Raw genomic sequence first — 22,015 nt, 5'->3', positions numbered from 1 at the left:
CAAGGAAAGGGAGTGGACCCGGCTGGAAGTGGCGGTGTCGAAGCGCAAAAATCAGGAATGAGAAACACGAAGGACGTCCATAGTTATAGTACTTCAAACAGGTTGATGGTAAGATGGCCACCTGATGTTGAGAGCCCATCTGTACACCTATACATACCCAAATCTTCGTTATCATGATACGGCAAACATCTCATAACCGACCGCCGAGTGATACCATTGGTCAAGCTTGTGCTTACTTCCAAGGGGTTGAACTTTAATTATCGGAGGAAAGCATCCATGATGGGAACAGGACCCCAGAGAGGATGTTTATATCAAGGGCTGACGCTTCAAGCTGAGGTAAACTGTGGCGGACATTATGCGTATCCCAAGGCTGGCTACTGCCACCGAACCATAATGGGGTCTGGTACTCCCAATCGATGATTTCCCGCGCCTCTAATGAAAAGCCCGTAAAGCTTTAAAACAATGGGCAACAGCATAATAACCAATCCTGGTCTTCTTCCGTCTTCCCGGAAGACTCTCTTTTCTCAAAATTATACTCCATCGACTCTGTTACCAAATTGGGATCATCAAGATAGCTATCCCGAAATAGTCCAATTGTACGAATATTCAGGCCAAATTCACCATGTTGGTCCCCAAAGAAGCTAATTAATTAGCATCAATATCTTCCCAGCAGGCGATCCAAATCTTACCTTCTGACCATGATCCGAAATCTCCTGATGCGTGACAAGTCCAAGGGCCTCGCAGCTTCCACCTGCCTCCCTCGATATGTTGCTCTCAGATCCTTCCAGTATATGCGCACAGTTGCCCCTACAGAACTGGCGCAAAAGTCGTATTCCCAGACCAGGGCACTTTGTTCACGGCCATCTCGTCTTTGCTCTGGGATTTCGTCTGTCAAGGAGAAGGTGTAGCGTTTCCGGTCCGATGGAACGACATCGAGTTCAATGCCATCATTTCCAGTGAGGTCCCAAATTTCGTCTTGTCCAACCGTGCGTTGAGAGGCAAATCCGGCACCGCGAAGGGTTTCAATGTCGAGGCTGCCGCGGAAGAAAACCCCATCTGTGGAAGGGACGAGTTCTGACTCGGATGATCCGCCGCGAACGCGATCGTCAGAGTCGGTCCATCTATTGAGATCCCAGTTCGGACCGAAGAGAAGTTTGGTAGTATTCATATTGTAGTATTGAGGGATTGAGCCATGGTGGGGAGAGAAACTGAGACGGCAAATCGGAAGCGGTATGACGTCGACTAAACAAACACAATCAAACATCCCCAACTACCTCAACATCCTATTGTTTTGGTAAATGGAATTGGTCCATTTGATGTGGAGATAGCCATTTGTATTATCAGACTGACGCCTTGCTTGAAGTTTAAAAATAAAATGCGGCGAGGTGACCTGCCATAGAACCAAAATTGCGATCACATGTAGTACGTCGTGCAGAAATTAGCGTCAGCGTATCTTCATTACTTATAATATTTTCATTATCAAACATCATAGGACTTTTTTTCAACATCGTAGACTGACGAGCATGCCAGATTACTTCTTTCCCGTAGCCAGGGTCCGTAAACCCTGAACAGTACAGGGATAGGGATCATGATGACAGCGATGCACCCAAGCAGAGTTCCAGCCCACTGCACCCCCAAATTCTGCATCATTTGTCTGGAGAATAGCGGAAAAGCGCACCCTATGGCCGACCGTAGAATTGTATTGGCGGCGATGGTGGATGCAGCTCTATTGATTTAGTTAATGAATATCCTATATGGCGATTGAGGTAATGATAAGGGATCATACAGGGAAGGATAGCAGTCAACGATGTAGTTGAAGCATTGCAAGAAAATCAGGAAAATACCCGCTCCGGTGAGGATTCCTGAACCGACAGGGGCAATCCAGTGAATAGAGGTTGTGTATCCGGTCCAGCCGAACCTATTATGGGCGTCGAGTTAGTGGTCAAGACATCCGTCTGCAACATTTCTTGGATAACTTACCAAAACATCCCACCAGCAAATGCAACCGCTCCCAGAATAGCTGAAGGGAGACGCCATTCAGGAATAGGTCTGTCACCATTGGCTGCCAGCTTTCTGGCATAAGATCCCTGTATTAAGAGAACGAAAATACCACCAAGAAGCTCCCCTAGGATAAGGCCAATAAATGCTAATCCACCGACACCCATATTCATGTCATATACCCCTTGGAAGACAACAGGGTATGCACCCAAAAGAGCATAGATGAGGCCATAGATGAATGAGATGTAGAGTGATATAAGAAGCAGAATGGGTTCCGTAATCAACATCACAATTGGTCTCGCGAAGTTGTTTCTAACAAGCTCTTTGAAATCCACCTCCACTTCGTCTTGCTTCGCGTGAATGCCCCAGTTGTGGGTCTGGCGGCGTAGGGTAGCCGCCTTGCGCACAAGGATAACAGGCGCATAAGACTCATCGAGAAAGACGACGACTAAGCCAAACCCTAGGAAGACCATAATTGCTGAGATGTACATTGTCCACCGCCATCCTAGAGAGCTCATTGCAATGAAGCCACCCACAAAGGGTGCTGCAAATGGCCCAATAAAGACTGCCATACAGAAGATCGACATAACGACTCCGCGTTGAGCATTGTTAAACAAGTCTGCAAAAACCGCGGGAACGATCGAGATTGGACTAGCTGCGAAGAGACCAGCAAAGAACCGGCAGATCATAATGGTCTGGATGTCTTTGGCGACCGCACATGCTACCGTGAAGATGCCACAGCCAAAAAGTCCCACTGAAAGTGGCCAGCGCCTCCCAATCAGTTCCGATGCTGGCGCCCAGATTGTGGGACCGGCAGCGAACCCGAGAACGTAAAGTGTTACTCCAAGAGAGCCAACCTCGGTGCTGGTGTGAAACTCTTGACTGATACCGGAGATAGCGGCCGAGAACACAGCGCTGGCAAATGAGCCGGCAAACGTACCGTAGCACAAGATGCAAACCAGGGATATCCTATTCAATCGATCAGACAGGGCCTCTTCGTAATAAATCTGCGCAATATAGGCACGTACCGTCTCAGCATAGACCAGTTATATGGGTGCAATGGATCATTCGCACCATCAAATTCCACCACGTAGGCCTCGGAGTCTGGCAGTACTGGTGGGTATTCTTTGCTGGCGCCCATCGGTAGCCATTTTTCACGGGGGATCGGTCCTTTTGTGGAGCCAACGGTAGTCTTCTGTTGAAGTCGGTAGGTGTTGATACGGGTGAGTTCAAGAGAATCGATATGATCGACTGTGTCGTCAGAATCGCTGCGAGAATCGTGGGCGAAATCGAGGCTTGGCTCATATCTCTCATGAGATGTATTGGTGTAGTCCATTTTAGTACTTCACTGTCATAGTACAACTTACGTGAAAGGAGGGCTCTGTTGGAGAATACATGGTCCACAACGACGGGGGCAAGAAATATCTATATGTCTCTATGCTACTAAGCCCCTCTCAGTGTTCTTGCCATTTTCTTTCCTCTTCTTCCTCCGAGCGTGTCTGTTTGATCCACTATTTTTATCATAAAATGGGCCCTGGATCTTTCAAACAGGCCACAACCAGGCAAGAAACTGCTATAAGAAGATCCATACCTTTCCGCTGTGGCTGTTAGTAAATGCCGAGATCCATTGTTCAGCCACAGTGTCCAGACATCGAAGTGAGCTGACCAGTTAGATGTCGTGTTTAGCTCGGTTATGGTCGGGGGTGTGGCTAGGGAACATTACCGAGGACAGCCGACCATACCCGTTATCAGACTTGTTTCAGGTCCGATCCCAATACAGAGAAAATTTTTGTATTAATATGCGTGCCGATGTCTGGAGGCCGGTTTTCCCTTTGCCCGATATATAATACGAAACCGATTGCATGCTTTGACGTATCTGTGCCGAATGTAAGCCGAGCGGACCTAACCGTTTACGTCGCCTGTATAATTGCATGTGCACCTGATCTTGAACATGACTGCGGACCGAGTTGTTGGCAATAAGCTTGGAAATTCCTTTGTACAATCAATCTGAAGGTGGCATTCAATTCTTCGACCGATTTTCCTCTCGTAGATTCAATTCGTTTCCATATGCCTTTATTGGTACCTATCTGTCTATAATCCCTGTTATTGACTCACATTGAGAAGATTCATTTGGATTTTTCCTCATCGAGTAGCATTTTACAAAGATCTTTCAGCGTCCAGCCCGCCCATTCGAAGTCGCTCTCCTCGAGATAGATTTGCCCACTCAACCGAACCCACCAAGACCCCTGGAAAGGAAAGACCGGCATGAATGTTTTGAATCTCCCGATCATGGTCTGCTGCATCCAATCTGTAACTGTGATACTCGGAGCCCCAGCCGTTTTGATCATACTTTCATCTCCAGAAGTAGGCTTTGTCAAAGGTAGGAGAATGTTAACCATACAGCACTCCGTCAAGCTGTGGGAAACATTGTCTAGGATCTTAGTCCCTAGGATTTCAGCAACCCTTTGGCCACCTTTGCGAGAAAGCTGAATACAATACTGCCGGATTTTGTCCTCCCCGCCGCAAACTGTCTGTCTCCACTGAATGGCTTCAGGCACCGTCAGGAAAGGAACACTGTCAGTGGTTCCCACAAAGTCAAAATTGGAGACGAAGTCTGTTGCATTGACGCATGAGTTCTCTTGGGACCGTGCAATAAACCCGTGGCTCGTTGGCAGAGTGCTTCGGATCATGGCTTGGTTGCGCTCAGGAACATAGAACACAGCACAACTGCGAGGAGTGAAAAGCCACTTATGGCAGTTACTGACCAGGAAGTCTGGGTCTAATTTTGACAGATTAAGATCGATCTGTCCGATTCCATGTGCACCGTCGATCAAACTTAGTACTCCCTCTGCGCGACAGGCCGCGGTGAGCTCGGCAAATGGGAGTCGGAGCCCGGGGTTTGAGGCAATAGTATCGAATATGGCAACGCGCGGGCGGTTGCCTTCCAAGCGTGAAGACTTTACTGCTTTTTGAAAGGTTATAACGATCTCAGAGTCTTCGACCGGGTATGTAAACCCAACCTGTCGGGTGCGGACCTTGTCACCACTGGCCTCACAGACGTATTGTGCTGTTTTCGCACAAGCTCCATATATCACATCCAGCTGAAGGATCTCGTCTCTTCCATCGCTATTCCATACTATGTTCCGTAGAACTGTGTTGACACCGGTGGTCGCATTCGGAACGAAAACGATTGTGGAGTCAGGTACACCAAGAAAGCTGCTTATAGCAGCCCGAGAATCGTCCAGAAGTTGAGGGAAGCGGTACTTGATAAAAGGACACGGAGTTGCCTCGCATTCCTCGCGTAGGTCGTTTGCTCGGTTGCGAATCACGGTTGGCGATGCTCCAAAAGACCCTGGCACCATGAGCAGGTATGTGGGTATATGCAATGTAGGGCTTACCATGATTCAGATTTCGATAACCCGGAGCGAACGAGAAATGCCGACGCATGTCGTGTCCGAATTTCGGCTCATCTTGGCAGAGTGACATCTCGAAAGATACGGGCTGGGAGTCAGTCAGATACAGCGAGTCAAATAGGAAATGAAGTGTGACGACCAATTTCCTTTTGTTCCAACCCCCACTCGATCTTGACTCGAATACCACCAAAGAATACAACTCTAGCAAAGCCTAGAAGGCTTAGGCCTTGCAGTGGACCCCGGACATCCCTGCGATACAATCACTCTACCGATCAACAACTGAAATGGGGGACTGGAGGGAGATAAGACCCGCCAAGTGGATAGCTTTCCGACATGAGAATTTCCTTTTCCAGAAAAATAACCCCAGACTAACCATCAGCGTGGGAAGCAACGCGCCCGTCCCCCATCTTTACCCCACGCCTGTAGCAAGGCCCGTGCGTTTCTATACAAAGGGGTGTGCGGCAGCTCGTCCATTGTCACAAATACAAGGTTTACCATGGCAGCACAGGAAATGATAAATCAACAGGATGTCGAGGCGGGCGATAAGGATTTCGTCTCTCAACGTTCCGGACCGGGGACCGAGAAGGGTGCAACAGCGCCGACGGAGGTTGGCACCCTACAACGACGACTGAAGTCTCGACATGTTCAATTTCTTGCTCTATCCGGGGCCATTGGGACAGGGCTCTTTGTGGGTACAGGCCAGATTCTTTCACTAGCTGGGCCATTGTCTACGGTGCTTGCCTATCTCATTACGGGCTTCAACCTTTACGCGGTCATTAACAGTATGGGTGAAATGGCGACTTGGCTCCCTCTTCCCGGTGCAGTCCCCGTTTATGCATCTCGATTTGTTGATGAAGCCTTGGGATTTACTTTGGGGTGGAATTATTGGTACCAATTTGCTATTGGCGTTCCAATCGAGATCAGCGCAGCTGCCCTTGTCATTGACTACTGGCCCAGCAACATTTCTTCTGCAGTGTGGATCACTGTGCTTTATGTGGCTATCATTTCCGTTAATTGCCTCCCTGTTCGGGTATATGGTGAAGTGGAGTTTGTCCTTGGATCGATCAAACTCACCACTATTGTGGGATTGATGTTGCTCATGCTCATTATCACACTCGGTGGCGCACCAACACATGACCGTATAGGTTTCCGCTACTGGGAAAGTCCGGGTCCAATGAATGAATACCTAGAAACTGGTTCATTGGGCCGTTTTCTAGCATTCTGGAAAGTTTTCATACAGGCTACATTTAGCTACGGCGGCAGCGAAATGGTTGTCGTGGCAGCGGGAGAGACTGAAAACCCTCGGCGCAACATTCCAAAGGCTGTCCGTCGTGTCTTCTGGCGCATTGCTATTTTCTATGTCGGAAGCGTCTTCTTAGTGGGTCTATGCGTCTCATCTAAAGATAATCGACTGCTCAACGCTATTGACACCGGCGCTGCCGGCGTTGGGGCAAGCCCTTTCGTCATTGCTATCGAGAATGGAGGTATCTTGGTGCTGCCTTCAATCATAAACGCTGTTGTGCTCACTTCCGCGTTGTCCGCGGGTAATTCTTTCTTTTATGCGTCCACCCGAATTCTCTACTCCACGGCACTGGATGGGAAGGCGCCTCGGTTCCTTCGATTCGAAAGATTCGGGGTTCCATATGCATGTGTTGCTGTCACTGCAGCACTGAGCTTGCTTGTCTATCTAAATGTCTCATCTAGCTCTGCCGAGGTATTCTTTTGGATTAGCAATTTGAGCTCTGTTAGTACGCTGATTGTGTGGAGCTCTATTGCCGTAACTTATATTCGCTTCCATCGAGGGCTGAAATACCATGGCATACCACGCTCCTCACTCCCTTTCCAGTCTCCTTTCCAGCCTTTCATGGCTTATTTTGCCATGATATTCTCCTCTACTGTGGCATTTTTCAACGGCTTCGATGCATTCTTCCCTGGCCACTTCAGCGCGAAGAGCTTTATTCCTCCTTATATTGATATTCCCATCTTTGCCATGCTCTTTTTGGGATACAAATTCATCAAGAGAACAAGGATTGTTAGGATAGAAGACATGGACCTCCTATCTGGTAAGGAAGAGGCCGATGAGCTGGAATCAACGTGGGAAGAACCTAAGCCTCGCAATTTTCTCGGTAAGTTTACATTGAGTTTCTCTACGGCTGACCGAAACCTCTGACCTAAAATTTTGAAACAGAGCGGATGTGGTTTTGGATTGCATAAGCTAAACAGATCCGATGTATGGAATGGAATACATAATAGCATAAAGCACAATTTTGGAAAAGAACAGTGGCAGAATTCCAACCTTATTAGCATCTTCTCCGTATTTATATCATGGCCCATGCTAGAAGGATTCCCCAAGGAAGCTATTTGGACTCTTTCTCCATTTATCTAACCGTAAGAGGTAAGGCGTAGTAATTGTATTTCTCGTGCATTCATTCAATCAATCAATCAATCAATCAAAGTTCTATTAACCTGTTGGAGCCTAACTAGTATCGTAATGGCTATGCAGGCGCTTCTTTCCAGTTGAAGCAAGAACTCGTGTTCCGTGCGCCTGATCATGCTCCAGTACAAAAAGCGAGGCTGGTTCTCAAAGAGTGGAAGCACCAGCCCATTACATGTAAGCCAAACCCATGAAACCTATAAAACCCATAAAACCCCGCAGTACAGATGAAAAAATCACTGCTAGGTAATGCATTGAATACAAAAAATGAGTGCGTGGATGCACTGTCCACCTCTCTAATGTCCTCTCCTTCTCACGAGGCATGTACACACCTCCGACATCCTCACTTCAGCCTTAATTGCTGTTTATTGTTGTTTCAGGTCGTTCCGGGGCCAATAGCTCAGTCCGGTAGTGTGTATTCGATTAGCTCATTGAGTTTCTCTCCACCCTCGACGGTGTTAGCAAGCATTGGTGAGTGCCCAGCATCTTCGGGATTCTGCTCCATGACCTCTACGTTTAGGTCTTTAGCTTCATCATCGGATTCTTCCTGATCAGCATGTTAAAACTGGGAAACACCGGTTTGGTGCATGAATTTGGCAACGTAGTGGGTTGCCAGCGGGTTCGAAACAATACTGTCATAATTAGACAGTTCAAAGGGCCCAACTTCTCGATGCAATTGATCAAAAAGACGCTCCTCAGTTGGCCAAAGGTCTCACATTGAAGTAAGACATGCCTCGGCGTCTGAGAGCCCTCTCCACAGGGGCACTTGTCAGATTCCAGTTCATTGATCTTATACAAATTTCCAATGTATTATTTGGTAAAAATACATGCGTTACTTGGCAACGCTAATGCATATCTGGATATTGTTTCGTTGGGTGGAGGGCAAGCAAATACGTTAGGCAGGTGGTATTGTTGATATTTGCTCTTGTTTTCTTTGATCTAGTCAATACTGATAATAAGAAATAAAAATCATATATACTGACTCAATTAATTTCACACCGTCAGTAGCAGGCGATAGAATGTCCAAGTAACGACACAAGAGCCATATAGCACTAAGGACAGTCATGATTATCTCGAGAACTTAGTCATCCCAACGAACGGCTGCAGAGGCACTTTGCGACGTTCAGCTCATCAGGTTACTCGGCGAGCTTAGAAGCTGCAAGAAGCAAAATTGGCACGAAAATCGGTCCAATTTACGGCGGTCATACAAGTATATACATGTATCTCTTGGATTTGGGTCATGCGATTTCTTTGGCACAACATTTGCCAAACACTACTTTTCTATCTAGGGTCCAAGTTGTGATAGCACGTAATTCGTATATTTATTGTCCCTCCTCGGAAGGCTTAACATCGTACTCTACGTCTGTCCTAATAATGTACTTAGCACCCTTCCTTACCCCCGTCCCTTCATGTAATAAGGCCCCGTTTGCCTCGCCGTGCGGGAATATGGCAACGGATCCCATCACAGGTCGTACGGGGTACGCGTTGAGTGTTCCCTCACGCGCGGCTGGCATGAAGAAGGTGGTCTCTCCGCCTTCGAACTCGTCGTTAAGATATAGCAAAAATGTATACATAGAACTCTGCCTTCGGTCTTCGGGCGACGAGTCGTACACGTATGTGTCATCCGGGAGGATACCTGATGGTGGCCAAGCTCCGTCAATATGACACCGGTACTCGGCACCGGGGACATATCTGTATACCCGGAAGCGTCGATTGATGCCTCGTACTAAGCGGCCGTTAATCGAGGGCGGCACATAAGGGGAGATGCGGTCCCAAAGCATGTCATGGAAAGTAGTGTCGATAATCCAGTAGAAGTTGTGAGCCAAGATGCTCACGTCGCCGTCTTCGCGCAAAGGCGCATCGGGTAGGAAATTGACAGACTCCCCAGCTGCAATGATCGCCTTACACTCCGTGGGGGAGAGGACGTCCATAGCCAGGCCGAGGCCAGGAACAGCAGGATGCGGGTGGTATGTTATAGAGGGACCCACGGGAGCCAACGGGACAGCATTAGGTTCTGTTGTATAGAGGATTGCGGGATGGTGGTTCGGAGGTTTGCGAAGTGCACCGGGGGTATGTTCGATGACGCGGAGGGCGGTGGGAGATTTCGGGGCCTCGTCCAGGATAGATTTGTCGAGAACCGAGGCGTAGACCTGTAGTGGTGCGGTCGACGGTCGGAGGTCCCAAATAGAGTGAAAGGCAATCGGGGAGGGTGAGCTGGAGGCGTTCGAGCTGGTGTCGATCGGTGTGCTGACGCGCAGTATGGCATCAAGAACGCCAAGTAGTTCCATGTCTCTTGCGCTACGACTAGGGGGATTATAATCGCATGCTTTCGGCTGTGTTGAGAGCCCGCTGACAACGTCCAGATCTCTTACCCAGCGACACAAGGCTCCGATCTTAGGCTGTTCACCCCTGATTCTCATTTCGGCAAGCAAAATTTTGGCCTCCATGTATTTCTCGTCGGCCAGGGCACCGGTTATACGTGCTGTGAGGTTTGCACCCTCTACCAAGCAATCAGTTATAGCCATCGATTAGAGACGGAAGGGTAGCGCACCAGCCGTATTAAGACCGGTAGTGCAAGCCTGACGAAAGTCATAGACAGCAACTCGAAGATCTTTGCAAGCCTTTGACTTGGTCAGGCTAGGGTATTCTGCGAGGGCCGTGAGCGTCTCGACGGTGATATCGAGATCCTCGTCTGAGACGACTGTTTTAAGGTGTTTGGGCTCGAGGGTTGCGCCATCAGGAGGAGGGGTCAGGGTGGAGTCAGGTTTGGGCAATTTTTGTGGAAGGCCGACTTGTGCATTGCGCTTACGCTTCGCAGCTTTAGACTTCGCCATTTATGTCTGATGGTTGATAAGTTGATGCAGGTGGAGATTTGAGGGTTTTGGCGAATGGGGCCGGAAAATCAAAATTGCGGTCATTCGGTGTTTGCCACTCGAGTGACTCCAACGGCCATAACTTCTTTTTATTCTATGAAGTTTGTCAAGTCCTATTAATCACTCTAGTCCCAGAATAATTCATTAATTGATATGTTTTACAAGGTGTCGATCTACTGTTTGAGTGAAACTGGTTTATTATATAGTATAAGCAAGACCCGCGAATGGGCATCTTCTTTGGACTATGTACTTTTGTATGTATCATATTCAATCGAGAGTCAATTAGAGCTATGCTTTCCATAACGTATTTCCCAAGCGAGCGCCGCACCCAAGCGAGCGCCGCACCCACGCGTCATTCTCGCGTTTTATACAACTCTCTCTTTTTAAACCCCCACCATGCCACCCATTCCTTCTGAATCAGCCCAAAAACGTATAGAACAAGAGGGCAGGATCCTCTTAGCAATTGAAGCTCGAAAAAATGGTAAAAAATGCTCTTTGCGTCAATTGGCACGCGATTTCGACGTACCCGACCGTACGCTCCGTCGCCGCCTAGTAGGCGTCAAAAGTCGCGAAGAAACCCGCGCCAATAGCCATAAATTGACCATTTTGGAAGAGGAGACGCTTTATAATTGGATTGTCTCATTGGATATACGCGGAGCAGCTCCTCGGCCGAATACTGTACGAGAGGCGGCCAATTTACTGCTTGAGGGCCGTGGAATTCAACCAGCTGAAACAGTCGGCAATAACTGGGTCTACAATTACGTCCAACGGCATCCCGGCCTATCTACTCGATTCTCACGATCCTACGATTACCGGCGAGCTCAATGCGAAGACGTGAAGATGGTCACAACGTGGTTTAACTTCCTTCAAAGTACGATCATGAAATACGGCATCCTTGAGGAGGATATCTACAATTTCGACGAGACTGGTTTCGCTCTCGGCCTTACAGCTACTGTAAAAGTTGTGACGAGGACTTCCTACGGTCGGAGATCCCTTTTACAGCCTGGAAATCGCGAATGGGTGACGACAATTGAAGTAATAGGCGCGTCGGGGTACGCGTTGCCGCCATGCGTTATTTTCAAGGGCAAGGTCTTTATGAAGGCATGGTTCAGCGATAAAGACCTACCAGCGACCTGGCTTTTTGCGGTTAGTGAAAAGGGATGGACTACGGATTCTATAAGCCTTGAATGGCTTCAAAAAGTCTTTATCCCATCGACTATTGGCCGTACGAAAGGAGTATATCGTCTCCTCGTTATCGACGGACATGGCAGCCATCTTACGCCTCGATTTGACGAAATCTGCGCCCAAAATAATATCATCACGGTCTGCATGCCGGCGCATTCATCTCACCTTTTACAACCTCTCGATATTGGCTGTTTTGGGGTATTAAAGCGGGCTTATAGTGAAGTGGTTGAGTCCCAGACAAGGCTTGGCATACACCGCGTCGATAAAAATGACTTCTTAGAAGCATACAGAACGGCCCGAATCAAAGCATTCACAGAGTCTAATATTGTGAATAGCTTCGCCAGCGCTGGTATCAAGCCATTCGACCCACAGCGCGTCATTTCAAAGCTTGATATTCGTCTACCTACCCCTCCAAGACCACCAAGCAATAGCAGCGATTCAAGCCGCAATTGGACTCCGAAAACGCCGCATACTATCAAGGAAGCGAAGAGACAGGCATCGTCTATCAAGAAGCTTGCTTCTAATGAGCCAGTACGTCTAGGAGAGGCTCTAGACCAGATGGAGAAAGGCTGCCAGCTCGCCATACATAGCTTCACGATCGCGAAGCAGCAAATTACCGATTTACTCGCCGCTAATGCGAAGACAACGCGTAAAAAGCGGCGTACAAAGGCTCGAATAGCTAATAATAGTGCTCTATTAGTATCAGAAGCTATAGAGCGCATTGGTGGACTAGAACAGGTGGATGAAGCGGAATTCAACCAGGCTGGCAGCCCATCGCCGACGCCTAATCCGACCAATGAGAGGAGACCACAACGATGCAGTCTCTGTAAAACGCCTGGACATAAGAGAAATCGGTGCCCAGAGAGGTCTGAATAGCTTCAATTTTAATGAATACAAATTGTGGTTGGAAAAATTGAATAACAATAGTAGATGTAATAGGTGGGGTGCGGCGCTCGCTTGGGTGCGGCGCTCGCTTGGGAAATACGTTACTTTATAACCCTGCTACTTATTCATAATGATTTGCAACCTTCAGACCCTTGAACTCAAACGATGTGTTCTCCCTCTTGTCGATCACCTTCTTATAGTGCACATCCCGAACCCGAGCGCGTACATATTCCGTTCCTGTGGCAGCATGTTTGTTCGGGTCTTTGTCGTCTTCGACAAGTAGGCCAAGACGGTCCAGCACGGGCGAGGGTACTGTCTTCATTATCGTATTATCCCCGGGTCGACAGAAATAGAGCAACCCAAGACGAGGAATGTTGATTTGATCCCTAGGGGGTGTGACAACACGATGGATCGTGGATTTCAAAAATCCTTTTGCTCTGAGTTAGCGAAACACTCTTTTGAAAATCGATTAGACACTTACCATTGGTAAGGAAGGATAAAGTGTCGGCAACGTTGCATGTAATCCCACCCTCAACAGGCTTCACGTATTTCCATACCCCTTCTGTCGTTCGGATCTGCAAGCCAGCAACATGCTGCGAGAACAATAGGGTTAGGCTACCAAAGTCGGTGTGGCCGCCCTTGGTATAGGCCTGGGCCTTGTCCCATTCTTCTTGAGTCCGGGTGTTATAGATCATGTATCGCAAGTGATCATCCGATCGCTGGTCATAGCCATGGGCATTGACCAAGTAGTCTTCTGGTAGTTCCAGAATAATTGCCATCAAGACAAATAACTTTCGAATGACTTGATTAAAAAGATCTTGATGAAACCTCGCAATCTCATCATAGTTTTGACGAACGATCCTGTGTCTCGGAATGTCCTCCAATTCGGGAATCGCTTTAGGAATATTGAGCTGAACGAGTCAGCTATGTTAAACCCGTACTTTAGACAAGGATGAATATACCATTTCGACGTTATCCTTTACTCCGGTATCTCCAATCCATCTTTCATTCTCACGGTAGCCGAAATACTCGCCCTCGGCAAAGTTGCAGGCGAAGCTTCGCTTCTCTTCCAGCGGCTCTTGGAAGAAGGCATTACCGATACTGAATTGGCGCATGACGCGTTCATCCTCAATTCCATGTCCAACAACTACCCAAAAGCCGACTCGTGTAACGGCGTCGTACAGTTGCTTTGCGAGCTCTTGCTTCCTGCCGGGCTCGTCGAAGCGAGATAGATCGATTTCAACCAGAGGAGCCCAATCAATGTTCTCCCTCGTATGTGCAGGACGGCTCCACGGTTTAATTGTCACGTTTTCGGAAGAAAATTGCTCTTTTATAGCGGACGGAGCCATCTTTGCTTGAATATAGACCGCGACAGTGATTTGACTAGGAATATATATATGAATGCAACATGCTTTGAATCCTTTACTTATTTATGTAACCTGAGAGCTGTCAATGTCCAATATGTATGTATGGTTCTCCATATCTAGTTTCCATTTTCTAAATTCTAGCATCAGCGGGGTCTCGGGTTATATCATCTTTCCTCCCGATTGCGTTATGCGCTAAGAAAACCTGCCGATCAAGTAAGGATCAAGTAGGGATTAAGTGGCGTTGGATTAAAGAACTCAAATGGGACTTATTTGTGGTCAAACTCTAGCAAAAAACCATGATTGGATTGTTTTTGTCCGGCTGCAGCTCTTCGTGGATATAACTATACCTGAGCTTGGATGAAATACCGGTCCAATTCATCTGCCGCGCACATAAGTTAGGATAAGCAATGATAGGTACGTAGGTAGCAAGAACTCAATTAATTGTCCGCTGCTACTTCTAGATTTGGCATGCCGCAATACCAAGGATAAGTGAGCAAGGAATGCTCAATTTAATGATTAAGTTGGTGATGTACTCGAGATAGGCGCAATAGGGGAGCGCATGCCGTGATCGAAACTATCATGACACAAGCTTATGCCAGCACCCCTGTCACCATGGCTTCGAATACTTAAGAAATGTGTGGTTAACTAGAGATATAGAATGAGATTGGAGCTATTCAGTTCAATTTTGCATTCCACGGGAGAGAAAAATGGCACCTGGAAAGGGCGGCGAACAGGTAAATAGCACCAGCATTAATTCACTTCGACCCAATGAACTCGATTTCGAAAATGCGGACATCAAACGTCATGCTGAGCTCGAAAAAAGAGTAATGCGAAAAATAGACTTCTGGCTCGTTGGATTTTACTCATTCGTATACATTTTCCGAGTCATCGACTCGAGCAACTACTCCAACGCTGCCATCATCAACCTCGAAGCCGGAACGGGGATCAAAAAAGAGCTTGGTTTCACCCCCTCGCAATGGGCCTGGACCCAATCCATCTTCTCATACAGCTACCTTGTATTCGAACCAACCAATACAATCCTCCTCAAAAGCTTCATGCCGTCGCGATGGATGTTTGTCCTTATTATGTCCTGGGGGATTTGCGCATGCTCAGCTGGTGCCGCGCAGAATTTCCCGGGAATGATGTGCGTGCGATTCGCAATTGGAATTGCTGAAGCAGGCTTTTACCCTGCTGTACTTTACCACATGGCCTTCTGGTACAAGCCGTCCGAGATGCCATGGAGAATTGCTCTCTTTTATTCTCTGGGTCAATTAGCCGGGGCCTTGAGTGGACTTCTTGCATACGCCATCAGCTTTATGGATGGGGCCGGTGGGCTTTCGGGCTGGCGGTGGTTGTTCATTTTAGAGGGACTTCCTGCTATCCTGCTATCAGTTGTGGCACTGCTAGGCCTTCCAGACTACCCCGAGACCGCTCGCATGTTAACAGAGGAGGAGCGCGAGTTTCTCAAAGACCGTCTGTCTTCTTCGGCGCCTTCTGGTAAAGATAAAAGTTGGGACTGGGACGCCATTAAGGTGCTTTTCTCGAGCCCTACGGTCTACACATTTACGCTCTACTGGATAGGACATGGAATAGGCGGGTTCGGGGTGAACTATGCTTTGCCTACAGTTATTTATGAGCTCGGCTTTACTTCGACAGCTTTATCGCAATTGATGAATATCGTGAGTTGAGTCATCATTTAATGACTACCGCACTACGCGATCTGTGAAATATTGCTAACCGATACTTCACAAACAGCCTCCCTACGTCGCGTGCTTTTTATTTCTGAACACCGTCGGGCATCTGCTACACAAGGGATGGATCAGACCCTGGACCACTGCAGTCGCGAGTACGTATTATCCTGCTTCTTGAGCACATATGAAACGGTGTTCCAGTATCCTGGACTAATGGCATAAACAGTTGAAAGCACAACAATTATTTGCTATATCATCCTGATCACGGTCCAAAACCCAATCGTCAAGTATCTTGCATTGATTGTAGCCACCGCCTGCGCTGGATCTGCATACCCTGTCATCTGGCCAGAACGGATTCGCGCGCTCGAAGGGACGGTGGCTGCGGGTATTGGTATTGGACTTACAAATGCCATGGCGCAGTTCAGTGGGATAGCCGGGCCGCATATATACGACACGGTGTTTGGACCAACGTATCGAGTGTCGTACGTTATCTGTCTCTGTTTCCTCTGTGCGGCCATCACGGGGATCCTGTCTTCTTGGTGGCTTGTTTGGCGTGCAGATAGAAAGAAAGGTCTACGATTCAGCGTTGAAAGTGAAGATGCAGCATAATACTCCACTGATGATGTTTCTTTTTGAATTTACGTCACGTCTCAGAAGTCTGGAGACATATCAGGCTATATCACTTTTGAAATCATCTTACACCTCTTCTACGCGTCTATCTACCATTTTCTCCATATCATTTTTAACCCACCTTTAAACTAGAAAATTAGGACAAATAAGCTTCCCCCAAACAGGTGGTAAATCAGGGCTCCTTCAATTAGGGCGTCCCCCCAATCCTGAAGTAGGCTTAGTGGGTATACAAAATTTGGGCTACATAGACGAGCTTTCCAAGCCACTGTTGCCGACATAAAGACAGATCAATTAGAGTTAAAAGACCCAGTAAAATGTTGTGCGATTGTTGAATATTACAAAACTTCACGAGTCCGCAAGCATGTATTGACCAAAACCCACATAACTAACCATCAAAGCTACAATGTGAGTTTCTTTTCCAGACAGTCTCACTTTTGCTTGCCGTCAAGGTCTGTAAAGAGTTCATAATTAAAGTCTTTGCTCGAGTCATTGAAACGTAACTTCTTGTCGATGGAATCGATCTTTTGGATATCTGTCGGGTCAAGCTCAAAGGCGATATCGAAGTTCTGCATGATTCGTTCTGGAGACTTTGATTTAGGAATGACAGACCGCCCATGTGCGATACCCCAAGCTGCGACCTTTATTAGTTTGGATACCCATCGAGAAGTAGCATATAATATACCTAAGGCGACTTGGTTTGAAGTCTTTCCATACTTCTTCCCAATTTCGACCAATGTCTTATCATTGACCAGCTGACCATGTTTCTCGCGGGATCCATAGATCTCATTCTGATTTCCAAACGGCGAATACTGAGTCACATGAATGCCCTGCTCACGGTGGAACTGATAAAAGTCCTCCTGTTGGAGCCATGGGTGCAGCTCCATCTGATGTACCGCTGGTTTAATAGTTGCATTCGCAAGGAGGCGCTCAACTTCCTGTCGGGAGAAGTTGGAAATTCCGATAGCCTTGGCTTTACCGGATTCTACCAAGCCTTCCATAGCTTTGTAAGTCTTGATCAGTCAGTAATTGATCTCGCTGTGGGATTAAAATATTGGATGGAAATACATCGACATAATCAATATCATCAGTTATCAGATTCCCGTCTTTGTCGGACGGGAACAGATCATCTCCACGTTTGAAGGCAACAGGCCAATGCATCAAGAAGAGATCAAGGTAGTCTAGTCCCAGGTCATCCAGACTCATCTGCAATGCTTGCTCTACATCATCTGGATGGTGTTTGTTGTTCCACAGCTTGCTCGTAACAAAAATCTCACTCCGGGGTACACCGCTTTGCTTTATGGCTTTGCCGACAGCTGGCTCAGTACCATAGCTATAGGTGTCAACCTCGGCAATTCTCCCAAGTTTGTGTAAGTACTTACCACCTTGCTGTGTCAATGTGGCGATATCCTGCCTGAAGAGCTACTAGAACTGCTGCCTCCTGGGCAGCCTCATCCTGCCAAGTTCCCAGACCTATAGCAGGGATCTTAGCACCGGTGGCAAGCTTGAAGGTTTTTTGAGCGTTAGAGGCCATTGTGATATTTGCGATAGAAAGTACGTCAAGTCAAGCCGAGGAAGGATACGCCTGACCCGTCCATTCTAATATACACAAAATTTCTCCAGATACCAAGAAATGCTGCTGATGTTTTAATGACGTTCCGACCACTATGGCGGAGTACAGTAGACCTGACAAACCGGTTCTTGGGTATTTATGTTGGAAAACCAGATCTGGCACGGAAATGTCACCTCGGTGGGTTTTCGATAGGCTGACGTCACACATCGCCACACTTAAATACCTTTGGAGTCTAATGCGATTGCCTTTAATACATTTTGCGAAAACTGTAGGAAAATTACACTTCCGCTTGGCCAGTCCGACAAACCCTAGCGGCATCTCCTGTCCCCCGCCGAAGGGCGCCAAAGAACCTAGAGACCTGATTAGAGCGCACCCCTCCTAATGTGCTAAGAGCTACGATCCTACCATAATCAGCGAAGCAAGCTTTACCTCAGTGAGATGTAGAGAGCTAATCCAGCCGGTGTCACTTGAGGGTACTGCTGAGCACATCGAAACCAGCTTTTATCGATGGTTTGTTTTGAACGAAGCGCACCGAAGTTTCTGTGAACCTGAGAACCCCTTCATTATCTTGGAAATCTAAGCACACTTTTGCCGTGATCGAGACCGACCTTGTGCGACTATAAGCCCAGATTAAATCGATCGGTCGAGCCGTGGAGTCACGTCGCTATTCTCGATAGCATGAAAGTTAGAACTAATGAAAGTTCCGTATATTTTTGGTTATGGAATGAAGAATATCCCAAAATGAAGGGGTGTAAGTGTAATAAAGATCATGTAGCTTCACTTTGATATGTATCGCCGCCAAATATAAATAATAGACGTGTGCCTGTAGGACTGTCCATCTTCGCACTATACACTTTCTAAATACACGAATGTAGTCACGTAAATTGACCAGTCGCACTGAAAGCGCCGACGAAGATCTCTGATACACACTCAGGACGATATCGACCCCCGCACGCACCGTACTCCAACTCCGACCGAAGGCTCGGTAAGGTCCCATCATTGATCTTTACACAAAATGAGATCAAAGACTACTCACATGATATTGATGAGGATAAGGATGAAGTACAGCTACGGCTATCACCACTTGACGGAAGCACTCGAAAGCTACAGCGGTGAATTCTATTAACGTTGCGGCCGATCTCAAAGACCAACAGTAAAAGCTTCTTCCCACCGTAGACGAGACTCTGCGCAAATAGCTGAGACCCAAAAATGCGCTACTCCCATTTCCATGACTTAGGTGGAAAAGATCAGCCCAAAGGGATATATCCGTGTCTTTCATTTGCTGTGGCCAGCAAGGATGGGGGGTTTCTATGCAGAGGATTTCTTGGCGGTCTTCGCTGCAACGCCCGATGATGTCAACACAACAGATGTCCAATACGGAATTGGCAAGTTGGCTTTCCTAACTTTGGATTGATAATACAGAACAGATGTGAAAACACTGATTTTCTTTTTGGATACTGACAGAAATCTTTTGATCGCGGTTGATTTGAAGGGGTGGAAAAATAGGCATCTTAGCCACCTCTTAGATAATTATTGCGGTAAAAACAGGACAGCCTAAAATCAACAAACTACCAATCCTAACCTAGTTCAACTTCTTGTTTCCAACCTTAATAGGGCGTCCTTGGCGACTTTGGTATCGCAGATATCCATATGCACCGCCAGCGATGATTGCAATGACAATAATATTACCTTTTGAAGTGTTAGCGCTTTAAGACTTTAGGTCGCTCAAAGGAAACAAAACTTACTAGCAATAAACTTGCCTAAGCCACCTGCAGCTTCAAATATATTTCCTACAGCACGCAGCGCCATCCTGAGGGTGCCGATGAAAGAGTTGACAATAGCTGTGAGCAGCCCAGAGGTCACATCGAGGGCGGTGTGAAACACGGAGACTATCACTTCGAATACCGATGTGACAAGGTCCTTGATGGAAATGATGATTGACGACATTGATGCTGGAAGTGAACGGTATATAGTGGGATTGGCACGTTGTGCAGTTACGATGGAAAGGAAAATGCGTGTGGGGGAGGCGATCTTTAGTTATAAGCAGTTCTTCACCATGTAATCATGCCCCGTCGAACACGAAATGCATACCGTGTTTAATTCAAGTTTGTTACCCGGCCAGACCAATAATCTTGCTTTTTTTTCGCCGCCATGATAGTCACCGGTTGACTGATAGCCGATGACGTACAACAGTACCACAGACTCGAAAGGGAGATCTCAGTCTAATTTGATGAACTGTTACTGGGAGGGAATGACGTTCCGGCTGCCAAAATTACCCTTGCCTACTTGTAGACTCAACGCGGGGAAAGCACTCCAACCGCCTTGAGCGTTAGTTATGAGAACAACCACAAAAAAGACAAAAAAAAGTGATGCAGATTTCTGATTTTTGCAGGATACTTCTCACGTTCTTCCTGCATTCACTACCTGAATTCACTGCCTGCCTGATAGGACTGTATGCGCTGCATGGACTTAGATAGCTTTTCTTCCTTTCTCTTACTCTCCTCCGTAGCTTAGACTGAATATCACCCGTTTCTTCGCTCCTTCTTTGTCGAGAATTATTCACAAGCGTAACAACAAAATGCAAAGTTGTGAACCACCATCCAATTGTAAATTTGGTACATTTTTGCTTGAATTTATCTACATCAGTTACTGAGATATAACCAAGGACTATAACTCAATAAAGTTCTTCTGAAGGACTTCAAAATGACTGATTTTGTGATCCTCAGGCAAAGGCCTCAAGTTTGCCCCTACTTATAGTCTGTCCGCAAGCTGCAAGTTGATGGCAGTTCAGCCCCGCAATATTCATTCAGAATCTATGGATAAAACAACGTTGTCTATGCGCATATCCATAGAGCCGTTCTGTGAAACGCATCATACTATAACTATGGGATTACTCCGTCTGATTTTCGAAGAATTCTAGGTACTACTCTTATTAGAATGGTGATTGGATTGACCCAAAGGATAACATAACGACGCAAGATGAGACCTTTTTTATCTTGTTTTCCCAACATTTCTGCATAATCTTAGTGGATTCTACAGAGTATGTAAGCCTTGTCCAGTTGAAGCTCTACAGGCGTAGCAGACTAACCATTAGAGGAAACCACAAAGCCTGGAGTGCATAGATATGGATAATGCCTAAATTTGTCTCGTTCGCCCCTATATTCTATATGCTAATGTGGTGCAGTCGGAGAGAGGACTAGGAAGCTGACCGATTATTTAATTTTGAGACATATTGAACGCGCTCGAGGCTAAAAATTAATTTATTTACACGTGAATCCCGGAATCTTGCTGGAACGAAATCGCCCTCGCTAGCTTTACTCCCTATCTTGGGCACCTGATATTCACTTCCCCCAACATAACTGCACAAGATCCACACCTCTCGCCTTTGCTTAGAGCTCCTCATTTTCATCACCAAAGTACCCCATAGCACGAAATAGCCGCATGGTTTTCCCTTCCTGCGGCTCACAAAGCACAACGCCCCTGTCGTTTAGATATTGCGTGATCGCCTGCAGCGCATCATGAGACTCCTCCCAGCGCACCTTCACCTCAACCTCCATGAGATGCAGGTCCCCAGCAACTACATTATCAAGCTTAGCCTTGTATCCCTCGACTCGCACCTTCCACTTCGCATTCTGATAGGGCCCGTACGCACGCAGCGCATCCCAGTCGACAGTCTCATATTGTTCGGCGAACTGCACCTGCTCATCTTGCCAAACTTTACTGTCCAAAGGACAGCGTTTTTCGCAGGCGAAGGATGGCGGGTTGGTGCCATATTGGCCCCAGGAGCAGTCAACAAACTCCGGAATATCAGGAACTGCCCCAGGAAAGCGAACTTTGACTGTGGAGAATGGCTGGCCTTTGTTTGTTTTCGTGCGGAACATTACACCAGAGCTGATGTGGATAGGGGGTGTTCATCGTAGTAGGTGATTGGATTTTCTTTGTAGGGGGGTGCTGCGCCTAGTCTAAGTT

General features: G+C 47.2%; 10 protein-coding genes across 10 annotated transcripts; 2 read left to right on the top strand and 8 right to left on the bottom strand.

Annotated features, from left to right (window-relative positions):
- Nucleotides 1-454: 454 nt before the first annotated feature.
- N7446_012738 (CIA30 family protein) lies at nt 455-1,168 on the bottom strand (the record flags this gene model as incomplete). Its single annotated transcript, XM_058521480.1, has 2 exons — nt 455-641; nt 690-1,168. The coding sequence occupies 2 exons, from the start codon at nt 1,166-1,168 to the stop codon at nt 455-457; spliced, it is 666 nt and encodes a 221-aa protein (XP_058364957.1).
- A 311-nt stretch (nt 1,169-1,479) lies between these two features.
- Nucleotides 1,480-3,334, bottom strand: N7446_012737 (MFS transporter; the record flags this gene model as incomplete). Its single annotated transcript, XM_058521479.1, has 4 exons — nt 1,480-1,726; nt 1,787-1,918; nt 1,981-2,967; nt 3,027-3,334. The coding sequence occupies 4 exons, from the start codon at nt 3,332-3,334 to the stop codon at nt 1,480-1,482; spliced, it is 1,674 nt and encodes a 557-aa protein (XP_058364956.1).
- Nucleotides 3,335-4,124: 790 nt separating this feature from the next.
- N7446_012736 (uncharacterized protein) lies at nt 4,125-5,484 on the bottom strand (the record flags this gene model as incomplete). Its single annotated transcript, XM_058521478.1, has 2 exons — nt 4,125-5,350; nt 5,397-5,484. 2 exons carry the CDS (start codon nt 5,482-5,484, stop codon nt 4,125-4,127), a joined length of 1,314 nt encoding a protein of 437 aa, XP_058364955.1.
- A 423-nt stretch (nt 5,485-5,907) lies between these two features.
- On the top strand, nt 5,908-7,625 carry N7446_012735 (uncharacterized protein; the record flags this gene model as incomplete). The annotated part of the gene is made up of 2 exons (XM_058521477.1): nt 5,908-7,537; nt 7,600-7,625. 2 exons carry the CDS (start codon nt 5,908-5,910, stop codon nt 7,623-7,625), a joined length of 1,656 nt encoding a protein of 551 aa, XP_058364954.1.
- A 1,542-nt stretch (nt 7,626-9,167) lies between these two features.
- N7446_012734 (prolyl hydroxylase family protein) lies at nt 9,168-10,679 on the bottom strand (the record flags this gene model as incomplete). Its single annotated transcript, XM_058521476.1, has 2 exons — nt 9,168-10,345; nt 10,397-10,679. 2 exons carry the CDS (start codon nt 10,677-10,679, stop codon nt 9,168-9,170), a joined length of 1,461 nt encoding a protein of 486 aa, XP_058364953.1.
- A 2,230-nt stretch (nt 10,680-12,909) lies between these two features.
- N7446_012733 (uncharacterized protein) lies at nt 12,910-14,137 on the bottom strand (the record flags this gene model as incomplete). The annotated part of the gene is made up of 3 exons (XM_058521475.1): nt 12,910-13,217; nt 13,270-13,699; nt 13,751-14,137. The coding sequence occupies 3 exons, from the start codon at nt 14,135-14,137 to the stop codon at nt 12,910-12,912; spliced, it is 1,125 nt and encodes a 374-aa protein (XP_058364952.1).
- Nucleotides 14,138-14,862: 725 nt separating this feature from the next.
- Nucleotides 14,863-16,455, top strand: N7446_012732 (uncharacterized protein; the record flags this gene model as incomplete). Its single annotated transcript, XM_058521474.1, has 3 exons — nt 14,863-15,834; nt 15,911-16,001; nt 16,073-16,455. The coding sequence occupies 3 exons, from the start codon at nt 14,863-14,865 to the stop codon at nt 16,453-16,455; spliced, it is 1,446 nt and encodes a 481-aa protein (XP_058364951.1).
- A 351-nt stretch (nt 16,456-16,806) lies between these two features.
- On the bottom strand, nt 16,807-18,177 carry N7446_012731 (uncharacterized protein). Its single transcript, XM_058521473.1, has 5 exons — nt 18,101-18,177; nt 17,856-18,080; nt 17,542-17,806; nt 17,159-17,486; nt 16,807-17,107 (listed from the first exon to the last, which is right to left on the bottom strand). The coding sequence occupies exons 2-5, from the start codon at nt 18,005-18,007 to the stop codon at nt 16,905-16,907; spliced, it is 948 nt and encodes a 315-aa protein (XP_058364950.1). The 5' UTR covers nt 18,008-18,080; nt 18,101-18,177; the 3' UTR covers nt 16,807-16,904.
- Nucleotides 18,178-19,341: 1,164 nt separating this feature from the next.
- Nucleotides 19,342-20,028, bottom strand: N7446_012730 (uncharacterized protein). The gene is made up of 2 exons (XM_058521472.1): nt 19,792-20,028; nt 19,342-19,735 (listed from the first exon to the last, which is right to left on the bottom strand). Exons 1-2 carry the CDS (start codon nt 19,991-19,993, stop codon nt 19,629-19,631), a joined length of 309 nt encoding a protein of 102 aa, XP_058364949.1. The 5' UTR covers nt 19,994-20,028; the 3' UTR covers nt 19,342-19,628.
- A 1,407-nt stretch (nt 20,029-21,435) lies between these two features.
- Nucleotides 21,436-21,927, bottom strand: N7446_012729 (uncharacterized protein; the record flags this gene model as incomplete). Its single annotated transcript, XM_058521471.1, has 1 exon — nt 21,436-21,927. One exon carries the CDS (start codon nt 21,925-21,927, stop codon nt 21,436-21,438), a length of 492 nt encoding a protein of 163 aa, XP_058364948.1.
- Nucleotides 21,928-22,015: the final 88 nt, after the last annotated feature.

The sequence above is a fragment of the Penicillium canescens genome (assembly GCF_028828765.1).
Source record: "Penicillium canescens strain IBT 15451 chromosome Unknown utg000011l_segment0_segment0, whole genome shotgun sequence".
NCBI classification, from domain to species: Eukaryota; Fungi; Ascomycota; class Eurotiomycetes; order Eurotiales; family Aspergillaceae; genus Penicillium; species Penicillium canescens.
Note: the sequence above shows the minus strand (reverse complement) of the source record. Positions and strands in the feature narration are given on the sequence as shown.